The following is a 27,115-nucleotide window of genomic DNA, read 5'->3' on the forward strand; positions in this document are numbered from 1 at the left end:
ATTTTTATTGAAACAAAACTAAAGTACCTCATGTTGCACAAAAAGACTATTTAAATCGAAATAGCAGTAAAAAAACTGACAAAAAAATTGGAAAAAAACTACCAACATCGGATTAGCATATGTACATTTTTTAAAGCAAAACTACATTGAGGTAAAAAGAGGCGTTGAGTATATGAATTATCAAACGGAAGTTGCCTCATTACCTGATTTTTGACAAAAAGGCTGAAAGATCCAAAAATGAAGCAATTAATAGAAAAGGCCAAAAATTAACTAAAAAATAGAAATATGTGCCAATTTTGAACTTGAAACGCATTTTCCGGCTCTGCAAAACACTGTGGTATCAATTTTTGAGGTTAACATTTCCATATAGCATCGAATAAAAATTATTTGTACAAGAAAACCAAATTACAAGAATTCATTTTTAAAGTCTGATTTGATAGAATTAATTTTTAAAGTTTACTGTTTATTGCCTCATAAAAAGTATTGTTGTTTGGTTGATTGCATTCAATGTTTGATTGTTTTCCAGACTTGGTTTCAAGTATTTTTTCAGTATTGTAGCGAAACCTTCGTTTCCATGTAGTGCATTGACAGCATTATCAGAACTAATTATGCTTTCTAAGCCTGTTTTCACGTGAGTTTTGTCCTGATTCTTAAGTCAACGTGACATCTAGTCGTTTTGGGAATAATTCGCGTCTGAAGAAACGGTTTAAAAAACGAAATGCAAAATTTAACTAATTGTCAACGGTTTATTCAAAAAATCACAATTACAAATAAACCCATCAAAACAAACACCACGTCGAAATATGTAATTGCATTCCTAAATGATCCTTTCAGATTACAGAAGCTTTTAAAATTTCAAAAAACCTCAAAATTGTCTAGACATGCCAAAATTACAAAGATAGCAGTATATTACATCTTAAAAACTAAAAGTTATTTGAAAAGGCACTAATAATTCAAAACTAAGCAAAACTAATTACTGTACGCCAGAAAACTAAAATGAAGAGTTAAAGCTCAACTTCCGACTTTTGATTCTCACAGACCTATCAAAAAATAGACAGCGTGACGACTCCCGAAATTACAGAAGTCCAACTCGACATTGGTTTTAGCATGCTACACGTCAAAAACCAATGTGATGAGAAAAATTAACAGCAATTTGGAAAACTCATGGAATCAAAATTAAAAAAAAACAGATGAACACTAACAACTTTCTAAGTTTATTGCATGGCTCCATTATTGTTCACCAGAGAGGAAACTCCAAAACGTGAAAATAAGAAAATGGAAAATGTGAAATCATCAACTTGAAATAGGGCCTAAAATAACTTTCTCAGAAGCAACAAAAGATGAAAATGGAGCCAGCATAATAACACATTTATAGCAAAAACATAACCCACAACCTTGGGGCGAACTGCTCTAAAACGCCCGACGAGCTGTATGGGATTAGCCAAATGAGGCTAGGGTACTCTAAAGTCAGGGTGTGTATTAGGGGGAGGGGGAGGAGGGGGGTGAAAACACCAAAAAGCAAATAAAAACAATAAAACACAAAAACTTTTTGAAAGACTAGGAACAGAAAGCGAGGTCACTTAAATTTAATAGGGGAAAAAATCCAAAAATTTACTAAAATGGGCCTAAACCAATAAAGACTCAATCAAAGATTCATTAAAAGACTATCAAATTGATACATGTCACATCGATCGGTCGACTCAAATATGCGGAAAACTTACAACATTCAATATTGCTTCCTTCAACACGGAAAAAATTGATAGAAGATAAAAAATGGCTCGAAAATCATCGAAAACAGAAACTGGCACATACTGCTCTAAATTATATTTAAGAGTCTACGAATTGTAAGAAAACTTGATAAGTACTTGAACTTCCCTTAACCGTTTGAAAAATAAACACGTGAAAATTCACCCACAAAGCAAAAATTATTTTCACTTCTACTTCTCTCGCTCACTCCATTTTAAAAGAAGGAAAAAAAGAAAATAACTAACTTTTTCTCCGCTCTTTGCTTACCGACACAGAGCACCAATACAATTTTTTATGTTACAGAAAAAAAAGCTATAATAACCGGCTGTGCATTATTATGTCAAATAAACAAGCAAAAAATCACACCAATAACGGATGCCACATACATCAACACCTGTTGAGATAATAGCAGTTAAATAAACTGCCAGTGTAATAAATTTTAATGCCAGATCGACACTGGAAAAACACTTCAGCATTCGACTACGAGTTTATCACACTCTTCTATAGCCACTGTTACTAACTAAACAGTGTAAAAGAGTGGTGATAAACCCGTAGTATAATGATGGAAACAGTTTGATAAACTTGTAGTCTAAAAACACTTGGTGTGTGTGGGTGGTGGTGTGTGTGTGTTGTGTGTTTGGTGTTTGTGGTGTATGCGTTTGGGTGTGTGGTGAGGGTGTGCTGTGTTGTTGTGTGTGTGCGCGTGTATGTGTGGGAGGGGGCGCATGAGGACAAAACGAAGAACAGATCCGAAGAAATATCACTTACCTTTGAAAATGTATTTGTCCACAAAAAATAAAAATGAAAACCAATAAAACTGTGTTCAATTTTGAAATGATTGCAACAGGTGTTGATTTAAAAATACCACACGGTTGTAATCGCCCTCGAAGTTATAACACCTCGGCTTCGCCTCAGAGTTTGATAACTTCTCGGTACCGTCAACAACCGTGTGGTAATATTCATTGTTTAAGAAGAACAACATCGCATGTATAGAAATGCATTGCGTAAAAAATGGCATAAAACTCAAACGGAAACAAAGGTCATGTTGCGCACTGTTTAACGAGAACGGTTCAACGAGCACACTGTTTATTAAATGAAGATGTTCGAAAAATCAATGGTCAATTAGAACTGAACTCAATTAATTTTGATGTCATCACAGCTGCCATTAAAACCCTGCCAATTTGGACGATACATAGTATACCTAACACAGTACACTTTTTGTCAAAACTGAAAGCTCAAATTCCGATTTTATATGGTGAACTGCCTGTTTCTTGGGAAAATTTTAGGCACCTGATTTTCTGTTTGTTTTGAATTTTATATGAATCAGCGTAAATGGATTGAACCTTAACCTTTTAAATTGTAAACAAGATGCCAGGAGTACTCAGGGAGATAAAGGAACTTGCAAATCTTCCGTGATAATTATAAACGTCCTCCCCGCGTTAAATTGGTTCAACTTCGTCATCCCTACATCATTTGAAGTTAAGCATTTCAAATTCGATCCCTTTATAGTCAATGTGTTTAAAATTCAGAAAAAAAAACGGAAATCGAGTAGCAACAGAAAATCCTCCCCAAAACAGGCAGTTTAACAAGTAAAAAACATAACCGACTAAACGTCGGAAGAATTGCTCTTGAACGACTAGTGAGAGCTCTAATCAATTGTATCCTATTTCAGTCGGGGGGGGGGGGGGGGGGAGGGGGAGCCTAAATGCGACTAAGAAGTTCTATAGTGGGCTTCAAATAACCACATTAGAGGTTAACATATACCACTACTAAGATTTAAAGTAAAAAATGACACCAGTTTCGGAGCACTTTTCCTTTGACTTTTAGTATTAAATTGCCGCCAATTGAGTTCAGCTGCTTGAGATTGTGATTGAGAGAGAATTTTAGATCACGCGAAATGCAAAAAGTCAAGGGCGTAAAAGTCAATCGAAAGACAAAATTGTCAAGCGAAAATTTTGCATTAAAAAACGTAGCCGGTAGAATACCGGAAACGACTCGAATCGTCGTGCACTATAATCTCTAAACTAACTTACCAAAATTAGAACATCAAAATAGACAAGAGAAAAAAAACAAAAGTTGCCCAACAAACCACATTAAGGTGTTTTTGAAATGCAGACAATTTTTTACGTGCGAGGGTAGCTAGGTGGGCAGATAGGTTTGGGAGGTGGGTAGTGCTGTGGTAGTTGGGAGGGGGGTAGGTGGGGGTAGTTAGGTGAAGGGAGGGGGTAGTTTGGGGGGTAGGGGTAGGTGGGGGTAGTTAGCTGAAGGGAGGGGGTAGTTTGGGGGGTAGGTAGGGGGGGGGGGGTAGGTAGGTGGTTGGGGGGGGGTAGGTAGGTGGGTGGGTCAGTAGATAGGTTGGGGAAGAGGTGGGTAGTGCTGGGGTATTTGGGGGGGGGGGTAGCTAAGTGAAGTGAGGGGGAAGGGGTAGGTGGGGGTAAGTTGGGGGTGAGCGTGCGGGGGCGGTCGGGTAGGTACGTGTTGGGGGGGGGGGGGGGGGTAGATAGTTGGCGGGGGCTTTGTGCGGTGTAGTTTAGATAATTAGGGGTGACTTATATAGGAAAAAAAAAACTCAAAATGACTTCTTCACCTTTAACATAACCGGCAGTTCCTAACTACTATACATTACAATCGAAGCTACTGTTAAAGTCCGATGTTCGAAAACAGAAGTCAACAATCAAATCACAAACGAAGGTAAATGCTCGAACAGAAAGAAGTCAAAATTCAAGTCATGAACAAACTTGCTTTCTGCCAAAAAAACATAGCCGGTAGAATACCGGAAACGACTGGAATCGTCGTGCAAAATAATCTCTACCCTAACTTGGACAAAACCAGAATATCGAAAAAAAACACTAGAAATAACAAAAATAGTAGACCAATATAACATAAAAAGCGTTAATTTTTTCAGTTCAGGGGTGTGGGTAGGTGCTGGTGGGGGGAGGGGTTGGTAGGTGGTGCTGGGGGTGTATGTAAGTGGGGGTAGGTACGTGGGTGGGTGGGTGGGTAGGTAGGTACGTTGGGGGGGGGGATAGGTACGTGGTAGTGGTGGGGGGGGGGAGGGTAGTTTTTGGGGCGGCTTAGGTAGTTAAATGGGATCAAATTTTCTCAAATTGACCTCTTCACCTTGAATTACAGACTGATATCAATTGCTATACATTACAAACTAAGCTATTGTTCAAGTCCAATGTTCGAAAACAGAAGTCAACAATCAAAAACGGAGGTAAAAGCTCGAATAGAAAGAAGTCAGAATTCAAGTCATGAACAAACTTGCTTTCTGCTAAAAAAAACCTGTAGAATATCAATACTCCTCTCCGAGTCGTAAAAACCTGTAGAAACTCAATACTCCTCTTCGAGTCGCAAAAAGACACACGTTTACAATAATTGCTGAACTACTTTCAAGAGCAATTAATTACAATTTGAGCGTTTAGTCTATACTTGATCAGTTCGCTAACGCTAACTTTGTCCCTCAGAATATCTCAAATACAACTGGGAATGTACCGATTTGATCCTGTCTTATCATTGTCCGCATACTTTTCAATGAAAACGTCTAATCAGTAATCAATTTTTTATTGAGGTGTCTTTGCAACTAAAAAGTTATTTAGAATCTATTTAATCAAAGTGAAATAAAATAAATAGTAAAAACCTATTCACCAGATGAGTTTTGAGAGAACTGTATATTGTAGCCACCTGTGTTTGGATCTTGATTCAATTTGAAGTTATTAGTTGATAATCCAAACGGTTTTAAAAACATATTGCCAAGGTCCTTCAACTTTCCCATCATTTCAGCTTTCAATTTCTCATTCCTTTCATTGATCTCTCTGGGTAAATTGAAAACACGTTCTCTCGCGATGTGATCAGAAGGGTCCATTTCTACTATTTTCTTGTAATCTTCTAAAGCTTGCTCTAACTGTTCCACTTTCTCGTAGGACTTTGCTCGCCGCTTAAGCACCTTTAGATATTGAGGGTCAAACTCCAACGCCTAAAACACGAAAGCGAGATTGCGTAGTTTCCATTTGATGACTATCTGCTTCTTTAAAATTTTGCTCAGTTTGAAGCCTTTAAATTGAGCCACTTTTTTGTCTCAATACTTTTAGCCAGCGGAAGCAATTTTAGCCATAGAATAACGACTAGAGACTAAAATGAGCACACTAAACGGCATCAACTTTGAAGATTGACATTGGAGGCGTGAGATCAACTATCATATGTTACTTGACCAACACTTTTTCGGTTAATCGGCACCGCACAATAATCGCTACAAAATTCGAAAGCCATCATTCCAAAAAAGCGCAAAACAATCATTCATAGACCAATTAAACAAAATGGTCGGAACAATATCATTGTTCTCGTTCAAAAACTTTTCTATCACCAGTTTCGTCATACCTTTGAGCACTCTCTAATGGCTATCTTGTGCTGATCAAGCTGGACACAACACGCAGATCTGTTGCCATAGAGGGCAGCTCGTTCCTTTCTCCGTGATACTGGGCAAATAGATAGGGCTTCTGTATACAATTGCAGTGCATCTTCAATTCGCTTGTCCACATAAAGCTTGTTTGCGTCTTCTTTCAAATCCAAAGCTTTGATTGCCCTAAAAACAAAGAACTCTTAATTTAATTTCCTACATAAAACAACTGATTTGACAAAGAAAAATAAAAGCTAACATAGATTCACTATAAACTGACACAAAACAAAACAAGAATGTTCGCTTGTTCTGTGCGTGGCAAGGGATGTTCCCACATAAGCATTTGAAAACATCATGTCCAAAAATCCGATGATATTTCAGAAATTGTTGTAGCACCAAACAATGTTTATATTAATCTGCCAAGGAAAAATTTAACATTAATTAGCTGAACTTCGTGAAAAAATAAACAGGTAAAAATATTTGACTTTTCAGAAGAACGCAAAATCTGAGTAATCTTCAATTACGAAAGAACACTTAATTGCACTCATATTATTTCTCAAACGTGTTTTAAGTAAACATAAACTACTTGTTTCAACTTAAAATTTTCCTCAAACATGTTTCTATGAAATATAATATTTTTTTGATCTCTTTTGCATTATGGACGGTTTTGATTATGCATCCTCAGTCTTTGTCTATAACTCATTGCGAATTTAGAGATTTTTAACAATTCAAAGGACAAAATGATGCCTTCCAATTCCAAGTTAACTGTTATAAAACTTTATTTATCTCAGAAAAAATGTTGAAGTCACAAACATGAGTAAAAGTGGCTGTAGTGGTAAAAATTACAAAAATTAAAACAATTATGTTTTCATTTTTTATCAAGATAATCGGGAACGAACCCAAAATCATCAACGGAACAGCAGAATCACGTTGCGTGCATTCAGTGAAACCGTTCTCATTTCAGTTAAATCGTAGTTTGAAGAGCATGTAGAGGAAGTCAAAATGAATTTATGCAGATTTATAGAAACCAGAAAAAGCAAGTGAATTGAAGCAATCCTCACGAAAAATTGAGAAATAAAACAAAAGTCCTGGAGTATAATTAGGAAAACAGCAAATTGTGACAACCTGGTTGCTTTCACTACTACTGATTGTTATCGATAAAGCAAAGGAGGTTACACAATTGAAATAAAAAGGTCTGTCTACCAAACAATCTTCAAAACCTGTGGTATCCAAGTTATCAAAAAACAAGTTACATTAAACTTAGATTAAACACATTAAATTCAGTACCCTCGAGAAGCACACACTTGCTTTTTAAAATGTTACAAAAAATGGGGACCTTACAAGAGGGCAAGAAGAGCAAAATCCATTTGGCTTTTGAAAACAGGTGGGGTCTCACTTACTGAAAACCATGTAATTCTGAAAACTTTCACAAAACAAAAAGCATACAAAGCTGCTTATGATACTAATTTGTGGCAGTGAAAATTTGCGATTCGAATAATCTCAACTACCGTCTACGCATCTTGAAAGTTTTTTTTATAAGACAACACTAATTACTGTGATAAACACAACACATTAGCCTAATTGTTGTGATAAACTTATTAAATAGTTTCAGAGATGAGCCAGCGAGGCATGCTAAATAACCCTGCCAAAAAACATGAAAACTTTCAAAAAGAGCGTTTAGATGACTCAGTAGACGTGAATATGCCTCAACTTAGATTCCATGATCAATCACCGCTGCAAACACCAGTCGGTAAATCTGAAAAGAAGAGAACTAGAAGTGAATTGAGCCCATTAAAAGAAAACGGTGATCTGGACGTATCAAGTTTCATTGATGAAGCAGTAGCAAAAATTATTCCCAAAATTATTGATGAGGTGAAGTGTTCAGTAAAGCAGGCTATCGAAGAAATGATTGAAAAAGTTTTAAATGGCACAAAGGAGGAAATTTTAAATGAAGTAAAATCAGAAATTTATTCAGCAACAGATTCCATTCGAGAGCAAATGAGGTATCAAAAAGATGAGCTGACATTGAAGATGTTATCAGAAACAGAAATGTTGGAGAACTACAATAGGCGAGACAATTTGCGAATAATGGGAATGTCTGAGCGCATAACAACTGATGCAAATAATCGCACGATTTGGGAGTCTAGCGATAGAACAATAAGCAATGTAGTGGAGCTGGCATCCGATATTGGAGTAGCATTGGATAAAAAAGACATCTCGATTGCTCATCGTCTTCCATCCAATAAGAACGAAAGACCCATTATTGTTCGTTTCACCAGAAGAGTAAGCAAAGTTGAAATTTTAAGAAACAAGAGAAAGCTGAGAGAAAATGACACAACCATGAACGTTTCGATTGTTGAAGACTTAACGAGAGCCAGACTAAGGTTCCACAATTTGATGAAAAGCGACACAAGAATAGAATCGACATGGACAAGAGAGGGAAATTTGTTCTACAAATGGAAGGACAATAATAAAGTACATTGTGTTCGTCAACTGTATGAAGGAGGTATTGAGCTGGGATACGAATTACAGGATGTACAATTCTGCTTTGATAATCCATCGTTTTAGCAATTGAATCAAAAGTTGCCGAAAACAAAAACTGATCAGCTTTCTTTAATAATTTTTCATCTTAATACTAGATCATTAGTAAAACATTATGATGAACTAGAGTCACAACTAGGCTACCTCGAGTCACCCCCTGATATTCTTTGTCTAACAGAAACCTGGCTTAAAGATAATATGACACCGTATTACTTCAAGTTATCAGGCTATAAAACGCTCGTTTCTAAAACAAGACCCTACCGTGGAGGAGGTGTAATGATTCAATGCCGAGAAGCAGTAAAATTAGTCGCTGAGGAACAGTGCAACTTAGATGAAAGCCTTCTGATTAAAGTAGAAGCAAATAAAAAATACTACTTCATATTGGTTGTTTACAATCCTCCGAGAAATAACAAAATGGAGTTTCTTGCACGCCTTGAAGAAACCTTAGAATGTTTAAGTAAAAAAGACTGCAGCGTTATCATTTGTGGTGATTTCAATATCAACATTTTGAAGAAAAATGATCTAACAGCAGCCTATTTTGATGTTATTAATAGTAATGGCTTCGAGCTGCTAAATAGCGATCCGACACGAATTTCAACTTCTACGGATTCCTGTATCGACCATTTTATAACAAAAAATGTGGAAGGCAAGATTAAAACTCACAAAGATGAAAGTTTTTCAGATCACTATCCAATTTCCCTTGAAATTGTTGCGAAACATAGCAATTTTAAACCAGAGTTAAATTTTCGAGATATCTCGTTTACAAAATCTCAAGTGAAGTCAGAGATGTTTTGTTTTACATTGAGTCATCAGTTGCAAAAAATTGAATTAAAGGGTGAAATGAATAAATGCTTCAATTCCTTCCAACATTGTTTTCAGCTGGTTTTTGATCATTATGCTCCTATGAAAGTTTATTGTCATAAATCAAATCTGAAGCCTAAATGGTTAACTAACAATCTAAAAAATTTAATCAACAAAAGAAATAAAGCACATGGCCAATGGTCCAAAGATCGGAATAACGCCAGTTTGCGAAAGAAATTTCTACTTTTGAGATACCGAGTTGAAAAAGAGAGCAAGAGATGCAAGCGTAATTACTATTTTAAGAAATTTGAAAAATGTCTGGGTGACTCGAGGAAAGTTTTCAAAATATTAAATGATCTTCAGGGCAAAAATGAAAAGTCAGATCAAATACCTATGTTGGAAACGGAGTTCGGACAATTAACAAAACCATTTGATGTAGCGCAAGAAATGAACTTTTTTCTCTTCTGTTGGAGAAAAACTCGTCAATTCATGTGTTCAAATTCCCTTAAATAGCAATGCTTTCAGTCAGCACACTAATTTTTCAATCTGGTTCTATGATACCAATGTAAAGGAGATATCTGATGTCATTGATAACCTATCAAATAAAACTTCTTGTGGTTTAGACGACGTATGTTCCAATGTAATAAAGGCTTGTAAAGACGTAGTGGCTCCCTATCTATCAAAACTAGTTAATATGTCCTTCCATCAGGGTATTTTCCCTACTGCCTTGTCCATCGCAAAAGTTTTTCCCCTTTTCAAATCAGGAAATAAAGCTTGCTGTAATGACTACAGGCCCATCTATCTTTTAATATGTTGGGGCAAAATCTTTGAAAAAATAGCTTACTCCAGGATCTATAATTATCTTGAAAGCAACAATCTCTTACAAAAGAATCAGTTTGGTTTTAGGCGCAAGCATTGTACTATTGATGCCATAGCTGAATTTACGGAAAAAGTAAGAGCACATAATGATAAAAAAAAACAACGGCAACTGTCTTCATTGATCTAAAGAAAGCTTTTGATACAATTGACCATGAAATCTTACTCAGAAAGTTTCATCTTTATGGCTTAGTGGGTCCTTGTAAAAATTGGATGAAAAGTTTTCTAAGCAATCGTAAACAGTATGTTGAAGTAAATGGTGTAAGATCTAAGCTGTCTGATATAAAATACGGCGTTCCTCAAGGTTCAATTCTAGGCCCTTTGTTGTTCATCATTTATATAAACGACCTCCCTAAGGCATGTAATAGCAGTGACGTGTTTCTGTTTGCTGACGATACTAACATTGCGGGCATTAACTGCTCCAAAAATGAGCTGGAAGTGGATCTAGCTAGTGTAAACACTTGGCTGTTAAATAACAAATTAACACTGAATTTAGAGAAAACGGTTCATGTTAATTTCAAAAATGTGACTCCAGATTCTAGTTATCTAAACATAGCTGGATCGTGTCAAGTTTCCCAATCGCACTGCAAGTACTTAGGAATCGTTTTGGACAATCAACTTAAGTACAATTACCATATCGAAACAGTTCGTAAAAAAATTAGTGTTCAGTGTGGAATTTTGTGCAAGCTAAGGCACTTAGTTCCTAGAGTTTTCTTGCTGAGGTTTTATGATACAAACGTTAAACCTATAATTCAGTATGGAATTTTAGTTTATGGATGTACATCGCTGAATGCATTAAAGCCTATTCATATTCTTCAAAAGAAAATATTGCGTACAATCTATTTCATGAAAAAAGACGAGCATGTTGGTAATCTTTTTGTCCAGAATAAAATTCTTTGGGTCTATGAACTGTACATATATGAGCTTCTGATATGTGTTCTTCGTTCTGCTGGAAAATTGCATTCGGAGGAATATATGAATAACCTGTTTCAATATAAAGAAAACCCCCGTTTAACGCGCAGTGCTCAAAAAAATCTTCTAAAATTGCCTACCAATTCAAACAGGTTTAAAAAATGTTCGTTAGCCTATAGAGGAGCTAAATTGTTCAACTTGCTGATTGAAAACGGTGTTCTTGAAACACCTCTTGAGATAGATAATGCATTTTTTCCCAAAATTGTTCATAGTATAAGGGATCTATATATTCTAGGCAATATAGACTTAACTGACTTTGTGTTTGGATAGTTAAAGTATAGTATAGTGAATAGAGCAGTCAGACTTCCTCCTAACGAACTTCTAAGAATTCCTGGCCACAAAAGTGGTGCGGGTTGTTCGTTGCAGGGGGGGGGGGAAGTCTGTCAACGTTACATAGATCTTGGGTTTTGGAATCTTGACACTTGGGTGTCAGAACCTAACCTTGATCAATGTAACGTACCCCTTCCCTCAAACAAATCATGCATCACTTCAAAGCCTCTCAGCATGCTCTACATCAGTCAGGTAGCTAAAATGCAAAACAATTTCAATTTTTTTTAAGTTACTCTTTTTTTTAATGTTTCGTTTTTTTTACTTGCTTTGGTGAGATTGGGATACTTAAATGGACTTAGTTGATAATTATTCATTTTCTGTAATACAATGTTATTGGATTAGGGCAGCTTCAAGTGAACTAATTGGTTCCGTCTGCTGTCCCCTCTGTGCTAAATATATATTAGACTTTGTGTTGCTAGTATTATTATTTTGTATCAGAGAAATAAATTCTTCTTCTTCTTCTTCTTCTTCCCAGCGTTAGCTATGTAACAGAAGCAATGAAGGCAAGAGGAAGTATAGTATCGGGAGCAGTTCAGATCAATCATTCAATTATGTCTCGGACAGAAAAAATTTGTTCATCATTAGTGAATAAAAAAAATTTATAACTTCTTTTTTGAAATATGGTTGTGAAATTGTTACTGAGAAAAACGACCCAATAAAAATAAAAATTTAAAACGAGATGGAGCAATTAATATCTGAAATAATTCAAGTTAACTCAAAAATCAGCGAAGTAGAGAAAACAGATCAGGACAAAATTACAAAAACTATCAGGCTCTTCGTGAAAAATAAACATTTCTTAGAGCATAAATGACACAATTAAGCGCAAAATGCCTCTCTACAATACATTGTCCTGATCAGGCAATGCAAATCGCCAACAAGCACAATAAGCGCCAATCGCAAATATGAAGAGAACTTCAAGTGGCATTAAAAATGTTCAAAGATTTTCAAAGTTTTCAAGTAAAAAAAAACCTTAAGAAAACCAATACTCCTCTTCGAGTCGTAAAAAAAAGACAGTGCCCCAATACAATTCAAATTCTTTGAATTGTAAAAAACCCGTCAGACAAAATAAACTCGGACGAAAAGATTGTTGTACGAAAAATTGCATTAAGAAAGAAAGACCAACATGATTAAAATAATTGCGGTACAGCTTGTTTGAGGGCAACTAAGAACGAATTTTTCCATTAAAGACCATTAATTTTAAGGGGATAGGACCTACCGACTCCAACTACGGTAATTAGACAATAAGCAAGGGACTAAATCTAAATTTTGGTAGGGTCTATAATGGAAAAGGGCCCCAATTTGAGCTAAGAAAACTGCCTTAAAATTAACCTCTCGTCCAATTCAATTGGCTCCAATTGCTCTTCAGTTGATTCTTGAGATTTTTCATCAATTTCAGCTAGAACGAATGCCGGTCCCTCAGTTTTCTTTGAATCATCGTCACATTTTTTTTCATCGTCAGGCGAAGTCCAATTACAATCAGGAAACACATTTTTCCCATTTACATCACGCGCGCCAGGATCTTCTTCAAGTTGACTGTTGTCCTCTATCTGTGGTTTACCGGCTTCAAAATCTTGAAAAATGCTATTGACTAAATTCCGATTCTGTTCACTGCTTTTCTGAGATTTTGTCCCGCATTCATCCATAATCTGAAACGGCTATAAATGCCAAATCCAAACGAAATTGATTAAAATTGTTAGAACTTATTTGTTCTAATTTAGAACCGACATTGAAAAACTTAACACCAGCCTTCTTTATACTTAGCTCAATTTCGGCATTCTTGAAGATATCCAGGACCAACATCGGTGGATGCATTTGAATTCCATCTTCATAGAATGAGTATAATTATTTAATAATAACAATAAATTAAGCATTAGAGTACAAAACTCAAGGATCTTCAGGGTCTTTCCCATTATAGCCCCCCAGCTTAGTGGTGAGATAACCTAGAGCCCCCCCCCAAACATGGTAATTATACTATGAGGGGGGCTTTAACTTCATGGGGGGCTATATTGGGAAAGACCCGGTCTTCGTCCCACATAACAGTCACTGAATTTTATGCACAGGGTTGTAATTACCACATGCAGTAAATTTTCCATGTACAAGAGTTATATTTTTCAAAGAAGTTCCAGTAAATTATGGTTAATAGAGGTCTTGATAAGTCAGCAAGTTCAAGTTCATTTAGTTTTAGCGATGATATTTAATGAATGGCTTTGGCTTGTACGCCTCCCGAAATTCTTATTGCATTTCTTTGTCCCTGGTTTCGTAATGTTGAAAGCGTTTCCTCTTGTTTGTATACAGTCTGTACAATGGCTTTGGCCGGGATCTTCAAAAACTCTGGAAAAAAGATTGAATTAAATTTGGTGTAATAAATGTAAAAAAAATGAACGCAATGTTTGAAAACGTTCATTTTTTTCTATATGCACGAGGAGGATCCTTTGCAGATGCGGAGGCTGTATCCCCATGAGCAAACTAAAAACCGACTGAAAAATTTGACTGCATCAACAGGGTGAAAACCCTTGGACCTAACCCTAAACCCTACTCTACTACTATTTTAATTTTCAACTGACAATTCCTTCTAGGAAAAACTGATAAATAGCAGTTTGGATCAATTAATGAAACAGGGAGAGAATAGAAAAGATTTATCACAGGCTCAGGACAACTGGATCGCAACCGGCCAGGCTTAATGGACTTGCCAAGGTACATAAAATTGGTACGCCGCTTCGGCCTGTTCTGCCAATACCCGGTAGCAGTTACGAGGACCTCAATAAATTTCTCTCCCTTTTCCGAGAAGTTACCAGGTGCAAATATTGAGACTAACTCGAAGGGTGCCAGATCAGCTCTAGAGGCTACCAAATTGGATGAAGATGAGCTAGTGGTATCTCTCGATGTAAAAAGCTTATACACCAATGTACCGGTTGAGGAGGCAATTGAAATTGCGCTTAAAGAACTGTACTCCAGTGACGAGGTACCTGAGATTCCGAGGTCAGCTATGAAGAGCCTTTTGAGACTAGCCGTAACGAATGTTCACTTTAAGTGTAATAAAATGTGGTACACTCGATCGGACGGTTTAGCAATGGGTGCTTCGCTGGCGGTAATTTTGGCAAATTTGTGGATGAAATCCTTTGAAAAATCTTTGCAGAAACCAAAAGAGTGAAGGGAGACCAAAACTTCAGACACAAAGGTGATATGCATTGACTGTAACTGACGCGTTCCTTTCCGAGGGAAAGGAGTCGAGTGCGAATCATGCAAAAACTGGTTTCATTCAAAATGCCAAGGTATCACTGACACAGAATATAAGATCATACAGGAAATTCTTTGGATCTGTTCTTATTGTGCAGAAGAAGGTAAAAAAGAGGACACACTGGAATTGAAATTATTCAAGAGGTATGTGGATGACATAGTATGCACGGAAATCGGCTGTCATTGGTATCAAAATTCAACTGATACCGGCATAATCCTAAATTTCCGTAGCTGTGCACCGTTACAACATAAGAGAAATGTGATTCAAGGGACTGTGCATAGGACTTTTATTGCGACCAGTGACTGGCAGTCCTTTGATGTAGCTCTTAAGGAAAATCAAGAGACGTGGACTGATTGGACTGAAAATCAATACCCAATGGAATGGTCCTCCAGTATTGTTAATGAGACTTTGGATAAAATAGTCACAAAGGAAAAGGTCACAGCAAAACCACCCCAAAATGAACAACATCTTAAAAAAGATAAAAGTCTTAACAATATGGAGCCTAAATTTAGGTTTTTGGTTCAATACAGAGGAAATATCACATTTTGCAAGTAGACTGAAAAAATTGTGTAATATTTAAATCAATTTCACAACAAGAAAGCTAAGAACTTGCTTGCCCACACTGAAATCACCTTTTGATAAGAATCTGAAATCCCATGTGGTATATAAAGTTACATGTAAAGGATGCAGTTCCATCTATGTTGGCCAAACCAGCCGACATGTTACCACTAGAATTTCAGAGCATCAAAAGAGGGATTCCCCTGTTGGAGAACACCTTGTTGAATGTTGTGGTACAACACATAACGTAAATTGGGAGATTCTTGATCCATTTCGCGGGGTTGAAAAACTAATGACGATAGAAGCGATCTACATCAAAAAGCTGAAACCGCAATTAAATACGCGCGATGAGTATCGGGGGCGGGAATTGACATTGAAGTACTAGATCAAATACAAAAATTTGACTTTTGAAAATCAAAAAATATTTGCCGACAAATGCCGGTCCCTCAGTTTTCTTTGAATCATCGTCACATTTGTTTTCATCGTCAGGCGAAGTCCAATTACAATCAGGAAAAACATTTTTCCCATTTACATCACGCGCGCCAGGATCTTCATCAAGTTGACTGTTGTCCTCTATCTGTGGTTTACCGGCTTCAAAATCTTGAAAAATGCTATTAACTAAATTCCGATTCTGTTCACTGCTTTTTTGAGATTTCTGTCCCGCATTCATCCATAATCTGAAACGGCTATAAATGCCAAATCCAAACGAAATTGATTAAAATTGTTAGAATTTATTTGTTCTAATTTAGAACAGAAATTGAAAAACTTAACACCAGCCTTCTTTATACTTAGCTCAATTTCGGCATTCTTTAAGATATCCAGAACCAACATCGGTGGATGCATTTGAATTCCATCTTCATAGAATGATTATAATTATTTAATAATAACAATAAATTAAGCATTAGAGTACAAAACACAAGGGTCTTCAGGGTCTTTCCCATTATAGCACCCCAGCTTAGTGTTGAGATAACCTAGAGCCCCCCAAACATGAAAATTATACCATGAGGGGGGCTTTAACTTCATGGGGGGCTATATTGGGAAAGACCCCGTCTTCGTCCCACATAACAGTCACTGAATTTTATACACAGGGTTGTAATTACCACATACAGTAAAATGTCCATGTACAAGAGTTATATTTTTCAACCAAGGTCCAGTGAATTTTGTTTAATAGAGGTCTTGATAAGTGAGCAAGTTCAAGTTCATTTAGTTTTAGCGATGATATTTAATGAATGGCTTTGGCTTGTACGCCTCCTGAAATTCTTATTGGATTTCTTTGTCCCTGGTTTCGGAATGTTGAAAGCGTTTCCTCTTGTTTGTATAAAATCTGTACAACGGCTTTGGCCGGGATTTTCAAAAACTCCGGAAAAAAGATTGAATTAATTTTGGTGTAATAAATGTAAAAAAAAATGAACGCAATGTTTGAAAACGTTCATTTTTTCTAAATGCACGTGGAGGATCTTTTGCAGATGCGGAGGCTGTAACCCCATGAGCAAACTGTTAACCGACTGAAAAATTTGACTGCATCAACAGGGTGAAAACCCGTGGACCTAACCCTAAACCCTACTCTACTAATATTTTAATTTTCATCTGACAATTCTTTCTAGGAAAAACTGATAAATAGCAGTTTGCATCAACTAATGAAACAGGGAGAGAAGTGAAAAGATTTATATTACAGGCTCAGGACAACTGGATCGCAACCAGCCAGGCTTTATGGACTTGCTAAGGTACATAAAATTGGTACGCCGCTTCGGCCTGTTCTGTCAATACCCGGTAGCAGTTACGAGGACCTCAATAAATTTCTCTCCCTTTTTCGAGAAGTTACCAGGTGCAAATATTGAGACTAACTTGAAAGATGCCAGAGCAGCTCTAGAGGCTACCAAATTGGATGAAGATGAGCTAGTGGTATCTCTCGATGTAAAAAGATTATACACCAATGTACCGGTTGAGGAGGCAATAGTAGTATATAGGTGAGCTACCCTCCCCGAGGGGGGGAGGGGTGAGCTCCCCCATGTATTATGATAGGGTATAATGTAATTTCCAGGAGATAGGGGCCTCTCACATGTATTAAGATAGGGTATAGATAGCATGTATTAAGATAGGGTACATGTATTAATATTAGGAGTAGATCTCCATGTATTAAGATTAGGAATAGGATCTCCATGTATTGAGATTAGGATCTCCATGTATTAAGATTATGAATAGGATCTCCATGTATTAAGATTAGTTATAGCCGTTATGTATTAGGATTAGTTATAGCCAGCGACATGTATTAAGATTAGTTATAGCCGCGGACATGTTTTAAGATTAGTTATAGCCGCGGACATGTATTAAGATTAGTTATAGGTTCCGCCATGTATTAAGATAGAGTATAGGTTTTGTGCATGTACTTGCGCATGCACATATGGCAGTAGTATAGTTGGTGCAAAGGTCGGGGGTAGGTTCGGAGACGCTCCTGATTGGCTGAGATTGTGAGGGGAAAATATCAATTTTTGTGTAGTTATTAAGTATTTACTTGAGAACAATAGAATTGGCGTGGGTAATTAATTGCTGCAATTATCTGACGGGTAATTTTGTGACATGTTGTATTTTTGTTTACAAATTTTAGGTCATATTAAATTGTGAAGTTAATTGGCGTGGGTTTTCAATTACCATAATTATCTGAGGGTAATTATGTAACATGTTTAATTTTGATTGTTAAGCTTTCTGTCAATTGAAAAGATTGTTCCCCTGATTGTTTGAATCAATTGTGTAACAGTTGTGTTTTGCGCGCTCATTAATTGGAAAAAGTTCAATGATAGGAAAAAAACATGAATTAAAATAGTATATAATTACAGACACAGTGTAAATGCAATTGTGAATATTAAAGAACTGTGATATAGCAAAACTATTTCAGTTATATGTTGATTGGTGCTGTATGAATACCGTCAGTCTGAACAATGCGCTTAGGGTAGAAATAGGACAGTCCCTTCTTTGTCTGCTCATACGTAGCAAAACTGGTTTATTGTTCTGAACCCTCTATTTGTTGAAGTAAGATTGATAATTTCATCCATCACACGTCGATATTTCTCTATTGGTCCATCTCCGTTCTCTTCTAGTGTTCTTTGTTGAGACCTTTACTACTGAACTTGTATTTATTAGACTGTGCATCGTAGCAACAATAAGTTTTGCTACAAAGACAAATCATTTCCGTACATCTGAATTCTTCCTTGAAGAGACCCTGGTTCTCGTTTATCATGCTTCTTATGCTTAGAGCAACACGTTCTAGGAAAGAAATTTTGAATAGCATCTGCTTGAAAAGAGTCATTACAGTCCTGCTGTCTCAATGCTTCCCATTCTTGTTTTTTAGCAGGTCGAGTACAATCATACAAATTCTCATGAGCTAGAGCTAAATAGAGAGAATCTGTATCCATCTCTAACTCCTCGAATTTATTGACATCGCAAAATCTGTCGAAGAATTTATAGTAAAGCTCCAACATTCGTAGTTTAGCGTACTGAAGTTTGAAGAATCCAACTATTATAGGTTCGCAGTGTTCAATTTTTGATTTTGCTAGTTCAACTTCGTAAAGCTCTTTTGAGACATTGTTCAAACGCTTTAACATTTTCCCATTGATTGCGTTGTGAGTCTTCTCATCGTTCAAATATTTGGTCTCTGTATGTTTGCTTCTGTCCATAATCTGATAACCGTAAGAGCTATTACCCAATAACTTCATAGTCTCAGCAACAACGCTGGGATCAGGATTTTCATCGCCAACCCTTCTAGCATCTACCACTGACTGTACAAAGGTGTTGAAACATTTTCTCGGCGTGTAATGTACAAATATATAAATTCTTGTACATTTCAGACCGAGACTGATGTAGAAATTTAGTAGGGGAGTAATAATTGTTCCATTTTGCAGATTGAAACTTGAAATTAGCATTCGCTGAGGTTGCTTCAGTAATTTGTTTTCAACAGCGTAATCTCTCATATAATCCACAATATCAGCTCGACTAACGTTGAAATTTTTAAAAATAGGCGGGAAGATTGAATACTTGTACTTCAAGCCTGCGGGAACTTCCAAATCACATTGTACGTATCCAAACATCTCTCCATCTCTTATTTTAGCTATTAAAGACTCTTGCTTCAAAGGAAGTTTTTAAGGAAAGTTCTTTCTCACGTGATTTCTAACATTTTCTTCTTCTTTAACACTTTCTCACCATTTACACTCCCAGATTTCAACAATCCTATAGGCTTTACTTTTTAATTAATCTCTTCTGAATTCATCATGTTCTCCTTTTCTAATCCCTCTCTGCTTTTCTTCTTCCGAGAGACTTGCTTTAGCTTCCTGACAAGGACAGAAATGAAAATAACAACCCATGGCTTCAAACACCGTATTGCAAGGTTTGCAAAATCCGTCTACGCTAAAACAATCAATCTTCTTCTGTTTTCCGGTTGTGTAGTTGCTCTCAATTTTGCATTCGGGACGTTGTGATTGAAGATATGACATAACCATGTTCTCAAATGTTCGAGATCTGCTTGTTCGAGCCCTGAATTTTTGAGAATCTGTATCAAGTTCCCATCAAGTGTAAAGTCCAGTGGGCATTTCTTGACACATTGAAAAGGGATAGAGTTGATTAGCGTCAATACCTACGATAGACTTGCAAAGGTTTTCAGAGTTTTTTTATGAAGGTTTGATCAACTATTGCTTTTCTGGTAAAAACAATAGATGGACCACCAGTCATTTCCTCACGTATTTTGTCATGTAAATCCTTGTCAGCTTCAACAAATGTAAAAAATTTGTGGCTACATTCAGAGATTTTGTCAAGTGGTACAACAACAAAGATGTTGTTCCAACACTGGAGGCAATGCAAAAAATGATGGAGTTTTATCACAACAAAGGTATCAATATGTTAAAACTCGGATGCACTCTTCCGAACTTGGCTAATATCTGTCTTCACAAGTCAACATTTGTGAAGACAGATATTAGCCCAGTTCGGAAGAGTGCATACGAGTTTTAACATATCGATACCCTTGTTGTGATTAAACTCCATCATTTTTTGCATTGCCTCCAGTGTTGGAACAACATCTTTGTTGTTGTACCACTTGACAAAGTCTCTGAATGTAGCCATTTGTTCTTGCTCCCAGACCACTTTCAGGTAATTGTAATTTTCAATTCCAGATGGAGGAACATTTTTCAACCTCAACTTTTTTAATGACTCTTGTTGGGAAAAGCCACTGTTAAGCAATTTAGTGTAATCAGTAAATTCCTTCTCCAGTGGATTATGATTTCTCAGTTTGCCAAAGAAACAGTCGTAAGGAGGGTGAAAAATTGCATCGAGCTTTTCGGGAGAGTCACACCACTCATAGGTGAAGAATCCCTTAGTCTCAGTTGTCTTGTATGCTTTAAGGAAAGAATCGAATGAATTAGCTCCACCGAGAAAATTGAGGATATCGAGAAATTTTACATAACCAAATTTAAAAGAAACAAAGTGATTTGCCTTTTTAATAACAGTAGGTTGAATGTCGCGCTCATGAATAAGATAGGGCAGGAGATAGGACATAATGAGATATAAATCATATTTTCCGCTATTGAATCCGAACACAGGTAAAGTATTCACATAACGCTCAAAGTGTTGCTGTAAGTCCAAAAGCTGGTTTTTCTGCATTTGTAGAAATTGCGTAGACATATCAGCTTCATCATCTTCTTCAACACGTTCATCTTCAAACTCATATGCTGAAGCGTTTTGATCTTTTCTTTTATTTAAATTTTCCCAAATTTCGTTAACTCGTGCTCTGATTATTGCTTCAATAGAGGAAAACTTTGTCCGTATTTCAGATTTACTTTTGTTTGCTAAGACTTCAATAGCTTCAACAAAAGATGTAATGAGAGCCTTCGGATCTTTATCGCATAGGAAGACAGGTTCATCAATTAAATTGGAGAAAATAGAGACAGAGATTGGTTCACGCTTTCCAATCCAAATAGTTGTGTTTGTATCTTTTAATTGCTCGAGGGTACACATATCGATTCAAAGTCAAAAATAGCCAAGTTTTTGAACAATTTTTGATCATCGTTGTAAGAAATTCCAAATCCGTCAAATTTATCAAATAAGGTCTCAATGTATACACACTCTTTAGGTAAATATGTTGTACTCTATCTTTACACGTTTTAACATGGCGGTTGAAATTTCCCATTTTCTGAATGAACGTATCGCAACTGGGACAACGGAATCGTTTAAAGAATGTGTTAATATCATCCACATAGCATATGTGGTTGTTGTACCGTAAAAAATTAATATTTTTTCTCATACATTTCAACACTTCTCCTCGCAAGTTCACCAACAAAATCTCCATCTACAATGTCAATATCGTAAATAAATATGTTGTGTTTTATCGCATTTTCAACAATTACAAGATGATAGATCAATACCCCTCTGAAATTGATTGCGTCATGTCCAGATTCATGCAGGAATTCACTAAACAATTATTTTGCATTGGTCTCAAGCTCCGATGATCCGTATAAATGAACAGCTATAGCTCGGAATAATCAAAGATAATCTTTGTAAGTCTCGCCACAGCCAATCGATACAAGACAATTCCCATCTGATCGTCTAAGTAACTGTTAAGGAAGAACAGCATCGATACATCCCATTGGAATGCTTTTTAGGAGAGCGCAGAATATTGTTACTTTGTAGTCAGAGCAAATCGCCATTTTGTATTCTCCCGCTCCTCAGCACACGTCTCCACTAAATCCATCTTTTCAGTCCTGTCCTGAAGAGAAAATAAGTCTCCTTTGGAACAATGTCCATCGCAGTATCGTCAAAAAAGTGCTGAAAAGCACTATGTTCTTGTTGCAGCTGCACGTTGTCTTTTTCCAGTTCCTCTGATTCTAGAACTTCTTTAAGCTTTTCACTCGATTTTGTCCCAACTTTTGTTGAAGTTCCGTGCTTTCTCCTCCTGTGTCGTTGAAGAGAATAGAAACTCGGAAACTCCTCAAGCATACAGTACACACAGTACTTAGCTTTGTATCCTTAGGAGCGTGATGCTTAGCAATGTCGTAATTCATGTCTTCTTTCTTCTTTGTACTAAAATGTGGACATTTGGGACAAAACAAAACCCCATTATCACAAGACTGCTTGTGTCTTGCCATAATCTTCTTCACCGCCATTTTGATGCACTTATTGCATCTCAGTGGGAGATTTCTATCGAGAGAAGGCATTGTTTTGGTACAAGATGAAACAAATTCGGGTATTGTGACGAGCAACTAATTGTGAAAAAAACAAAGTGAGAAAGAAAGAAATTATTTTGTACAATGGAAACCAGCTATGACGCATCACTCCATATATGGAAATGTATCATTTCCATTTTAGGAAGCTTGTTGTCATAATCGAACATTCTAGATCATAATGAATAAAGCAATCAGATTCTTCCATTTTAAAATACCTTAAATTTTTTGAAAATTTACTTTAAATGTGTGATTTCATTCCTTGGCGTAAACTCAAAAATACCAAATCATTCTTATATATCTGCTTAAGCATTTCTGTTACATTTTATATAAGTTTTCATATTTCATCCAGCCATAATCCAAAAACAGACTCACAACAAATTCAAACAAATTGTTCCAATCTTTACAAACTCTGCTATTCAAATTTGTGTCTATCCGCAATTGACAGAATTCGGTGCTTGCAAGCAAATCTAGATGTATTGAAAATTCAAATTAGCACATGAATGTGTTTTTACAACAATGTTAAAGATGTTGGAAACAAATATTCATCCATACTTCAGGAACAAATATTTACTGTACAACATAACGTTATTGTCTTGGAACCTCTCAACCAATCAAAATCCCGTGTTAAAGAAACTATTCTGAAGATTAACAATTTTATTTTGTGTAATTGTTTCCTAATTTTAACTTTCACCTACATAAACAGAGTATTGCGTGAAATTTTGCTCATTTGCGAAAAATGTTAATCAAAAATCATTTACTGTTGTTGGAAAAAATATAAGAGGAAAGAAGGAGTTGCCGATGCTTACAAAGTTGACGAGATTGATGTTGATTCCTACTTTTTCTACAATTTCTCGGTCATTTGCGTTCAGAATAACAGAATAACCCGATTTAGTAAAGGATTTGAATACGCAACATTTTCCAATAAAAAATTCAAATATGATGATTATATAACGAAACAATCATTTGATTTATCGTCAGAGCTACACATTAACAAGTACAAAATTTTATTTATTTTGAATTCTGTTCCCTAAATTTTAGAACAGTACAGAAATCTAGCACAAGCGAACTGTATTTCAATTCCTGACCCCATAGCAATCACTTCATCTGTACAAAGCGCGTTGTTTTTTCATTATTATTCAGATTACAAATCTGAAGGGGTAAAAATTCGATTTGGAATTCGGCTCCCAAATATATAGATACAAAAGTTCTGTTCCAAATATAAAACACTTTCCGAGATTGATTTAAAATTTAACGAAGTTGAACAAATTTATCATAGCTTGACCTTTTTGGTAAATTATGTCAGTTCGTTCCCACTCAGCTATCCTTATTTAGTAAACAAGTAGTCATATCATGTGTTACTTGTATTATTCAAAAACCATATTTGGTTTCTATTCACGCATTGATGTTCCTGTTTCGTATACGACCGTCATTTTATAACAAATTCTTCCATATTTGGTTACACTAAAAATTTTCCATTTCCTGTTTTGGTTACTAAGGTCACTTTTTCTACAAAATGTTCCCTTCTTTGGTTACTTTGTTCTTATTGGATGGAATTCACTATAAATAGGAGCGACATAATTAGACATTATCATTCTCTTTCATTTCCTCAAAATTAATTTCACCTCTGTTCCTCATCGTCCTGCTTACTATTCATCAAAATTTTATCCTACATTCAGATTCTTCTCATCTACAGAGCTTAATTCAGTTTTAACGTTTATCTGCTTCTAATTTCTATCAATTAATCTGAACAAAATGGAGTTTACTGTGCAAAACAATAGTCTTCTTTACTTATTTTCCTTCACTGAGGAGACTGCTCGGATAAGTGTTAAAGACTTATCAAACGGATGAGTCTTTAATCACTTTACCCATCACTGTGTGGCATATTATTGAACACCAGCGACAACAGTTCGACACCTATCATCAAGGTCAGGTTCCAATTACGGAGAATCAGCTTGGAACTCAAGCGATGGGACACGAAGTTGCTGTTATTAGTGGACACCACTATCCTCACGTTGCTTGGACAGAATTTTTGCCGAACTACGTCGCTGGCAACATTCAATATACTTTCCCTTGAGAAGAAGGTTAAATTCTCAACTCTTGGTTCTCTAGCCCGGATGTTAATCAAGTCTTGAGTTCAGTGGAGGGGTCAGGGAATTTGCTTCAATCTGTGTCAGGCTTTGATGGGAGCGAGCTAAGTGTTGATACTAGCACTTGGTCAGCGAATGATCAGCAGAACTTTGATCCGGCACAGTACTATGGTTCTACTGATATGTCGACTACTCCATCAATGACAACACCTTCCATAGAGGATGGAACAGCCCGCAATCCCATTTTGCTGACTGATGATAATTCAACAACTTCAATCAGCGTTCAACCAACTGATCCTCCAGTAATATTTGAACGTTCTAGACATTTTGGGAATGAGATTCAAAACTTGGCAGAGTATGTTGTGAGAACTCTATTTGAATAGATGTGAGTTGGTACAATTTTTCAGCTTCATTTGTAATCGATCTTAACGGAAAAGTTGTATTTTGGTTTATAAACTTTCCTGGTGATGAATTTAAACATTCTGTATAATTTAGTCTTTCTTATGTGAGTTTTCTTTTCTCAACCAGTTCATAAGGATATAATCAAATAAAATTTTGATTTTTAAAACTTTGTTTCCAAACTTGATATTTAACGGAAAGAGCGTTATCAAAACTCGACATTTAGCAAAAAATACTTGATCAAAAATTTTATTTCTAAGAAAAAAACCTGTATGAAACCTTGATTTTTAAGTTGTTATAGTAAATGAAAAATTGTCATTTTGAAAATTAAGAAACCTCTTCATTTTCTGCGTTAAATTATACCGTAAACTGGTGAAAATCAGGAAAAAATTTGCGCTTTAAATGGAATCGGTTTTTTGGTATTTAAACAAAAAAATTGAATGAAAACTCGACATTTAACAAAAATTTTGTTGAGAAAACTCGACTTTTATTAAAATTAATTGTTCCAAAACCCAACATTTAACAAAGTTTTCGTGAGAAAACTCGACTTTTAAAAGAATAATTTGTTACAAATCTCGACATTTGACAGATTAGAAGTATCAATTTAAACATTCAGGAAAAAGATTGTATAAAATAAGAAATTGAATTTTTTGATTTTTAAACCAAAATATAAAACTGATACTTTTTAAATCATTGTCATGCAATTACAAATTTATTTATTTCTAATTTCAAGATATAGCAGAGAGTTATCAATTAAGCCATGACCATCTAACAAACAGTCAACAATTTTTATCAACTCACTCTCATATTTTGAGTTTTTAATAGATTGAATTCTGACCAGAAATGCAGATCCCATTGTTTGTGTGCTTACATTCCTTTGTTCAGCTGGCAGTAGATGTCTCCTGAACTTCTTTCTACTCAATCTTTTTTTGGACACAATAGGTAACTTCTCAACAAATTTGTTTTCATAATTGTGTTGTACTGCTCTGTCTAACTGAGTAAAGACAAGTCCCGATTCTTCCAAAATATTGCCAAAAAATTGATGTTTATATAATATATAAACAATCAACTGTCTGATATAAATAGGAGAGATCTTCCAGTTTTTGAAGCAAGTCTCCGATGGAGAAAGAAATGAGAACAATGTGATATCGACAGGTTTTCGGGGGACAGAAACTGTTGTGTGAAGCAACAACATATTCATTTGTAAGAATATATGATCTATAATCTTTGACAGATACAGATATAAACAACCCTTTTTCACAAAAATTTTTGTAAAAGTGTGGTAAAACCTGACACATAACTGCTGCCATTCTGTAAAATTATTTAGCACGTTCAAATAAGGAAATCAACTTCTTTAGATCTTATATTCCAAACAAGGAAATTAACTTATTTATTATAAATAAAGTCAAATTCCAAATAAGGAAATCAACTTATTTATTATAAACGAATTCAAATTCCAAATAAGGAAACAAATGAAATTGTCATGTGTAATTTAAAATCCCATTTGAACTATGAATCAATTCAAGAAACAGCGGATTAGGAAATTTCGATGTTTTACTTGTTCAAAATATTTTCGTCACTACTTCTCTCTAATGCAACACAGACGTGCTAAACACAAAGACGCTTTTTGTACAATGATTCAAAAGTTTTCTTATTTGAAAATTTCTGATTAGAGATCCTCTTAAGGAAAAAGTATAAATAGACACATTTTTCTCTTGCTTTTTAGGAAATTGTGTGAAAACAATGATGTCATTAGCATTAAAGGAAATTGTGTGTTGTAGAGGACCTTAAAATTTTAAGCAAACCATTTAATCAACTTCTCGCAGCTTACTCAAGTTACGTAAATGTCTCTCTCCAAAGTATCTCCTTTGTACTCGAGCGCACCATCAATGTTTACAGATTCACAACCTAAATTGGGTACTGATTCTGTCCCATTTAATATTGACTTTGGCTCTCATCCAAACAGATT

The 27,115-nt window shown here is 35.8% G+C and overlaps 2 protein-coding genes across 2 annotated transcripts in view; one reads left to right on the plus strand and one right to left on the minus strand.

Annotated features, from left to right (window-relative positions):
- Window positions 1-5,294: 5,294 nt before the first annotated feature.
- On the minus strand, window positions 5,295-13,340 carry LOC142337809 (tetratricopeptide repeat protein 1-like). The gene is made up of 3 exons (XM_075387341.1): window positions 12,992-13,340; window positions 6,124-6,328; window positions 5,295-5,722 (listed from the first exon to the last, which is right to left on the minus strand). Exons 1-3 carry the CDS (start codon window positions 13,303-13,305, stop codon window positions 5,387-5,389), a joined length of 855 nt encoding a protein of 284 aa, XP_075243456.1. The 5' UTR covers window positions 13,306-13,340; the 3' UTR covers window positions 5,295-5,386.
- Window positions 7,719-27,115, plus strand: part of LOC142337785 (signal recognition particle receptor subunit alpha-like) — a 237,563-nt gene continuing 218,166 nt past the window's right edge. The window contains exon 1 of the mRNA XM_075387305.1: window positions 7,719-7,746. The gene's annotated coding sequence lies outside the window, so the exon portion shown is untranslated. The remainder of the gene's footprint in view (window positions 7,747-27,115) is intronic.

The sequence above is a fragment of the Convolutriloba macropyga genome, chromosome 1 (assembly GCF_964194025.1).
Source record: "Convolutriloba macropyga chromosome 1, txConMacr16.3, whole genome shotgun sequence".
NCBI lineage: Eukaryota > Metazoa > Xenacoelomorpha > Acoela > Convolutidae > Convolutriloba > Convolutriloba macropyga.

Excerpts from the sequence above, each read along its gene's own strand:
- LOC142337809 (XM_075387341.1), bottom strand. The coding sequence starts at position 13,305 with ATGGATGAATGCGGGACAAAATCTCAGAAAAGCAGTGAACAGAATCGG. Across the intron at positions 6,329-12,991 it reads CCAATTGAATTGGACGAGAG|GGCAATCAAAGCTTTGGATT; the intron begins GTTAATTTTAAG and ends CTTTGTTTTTAG. Across the intron at positions 5,723-6,123 it reads CCATTAGAGAGTGCTCAAAG|GCGTTGGAGTTTGACCCTCA; the intron begins GTATGACGAAAC and ends TTCGTGTTTTAG.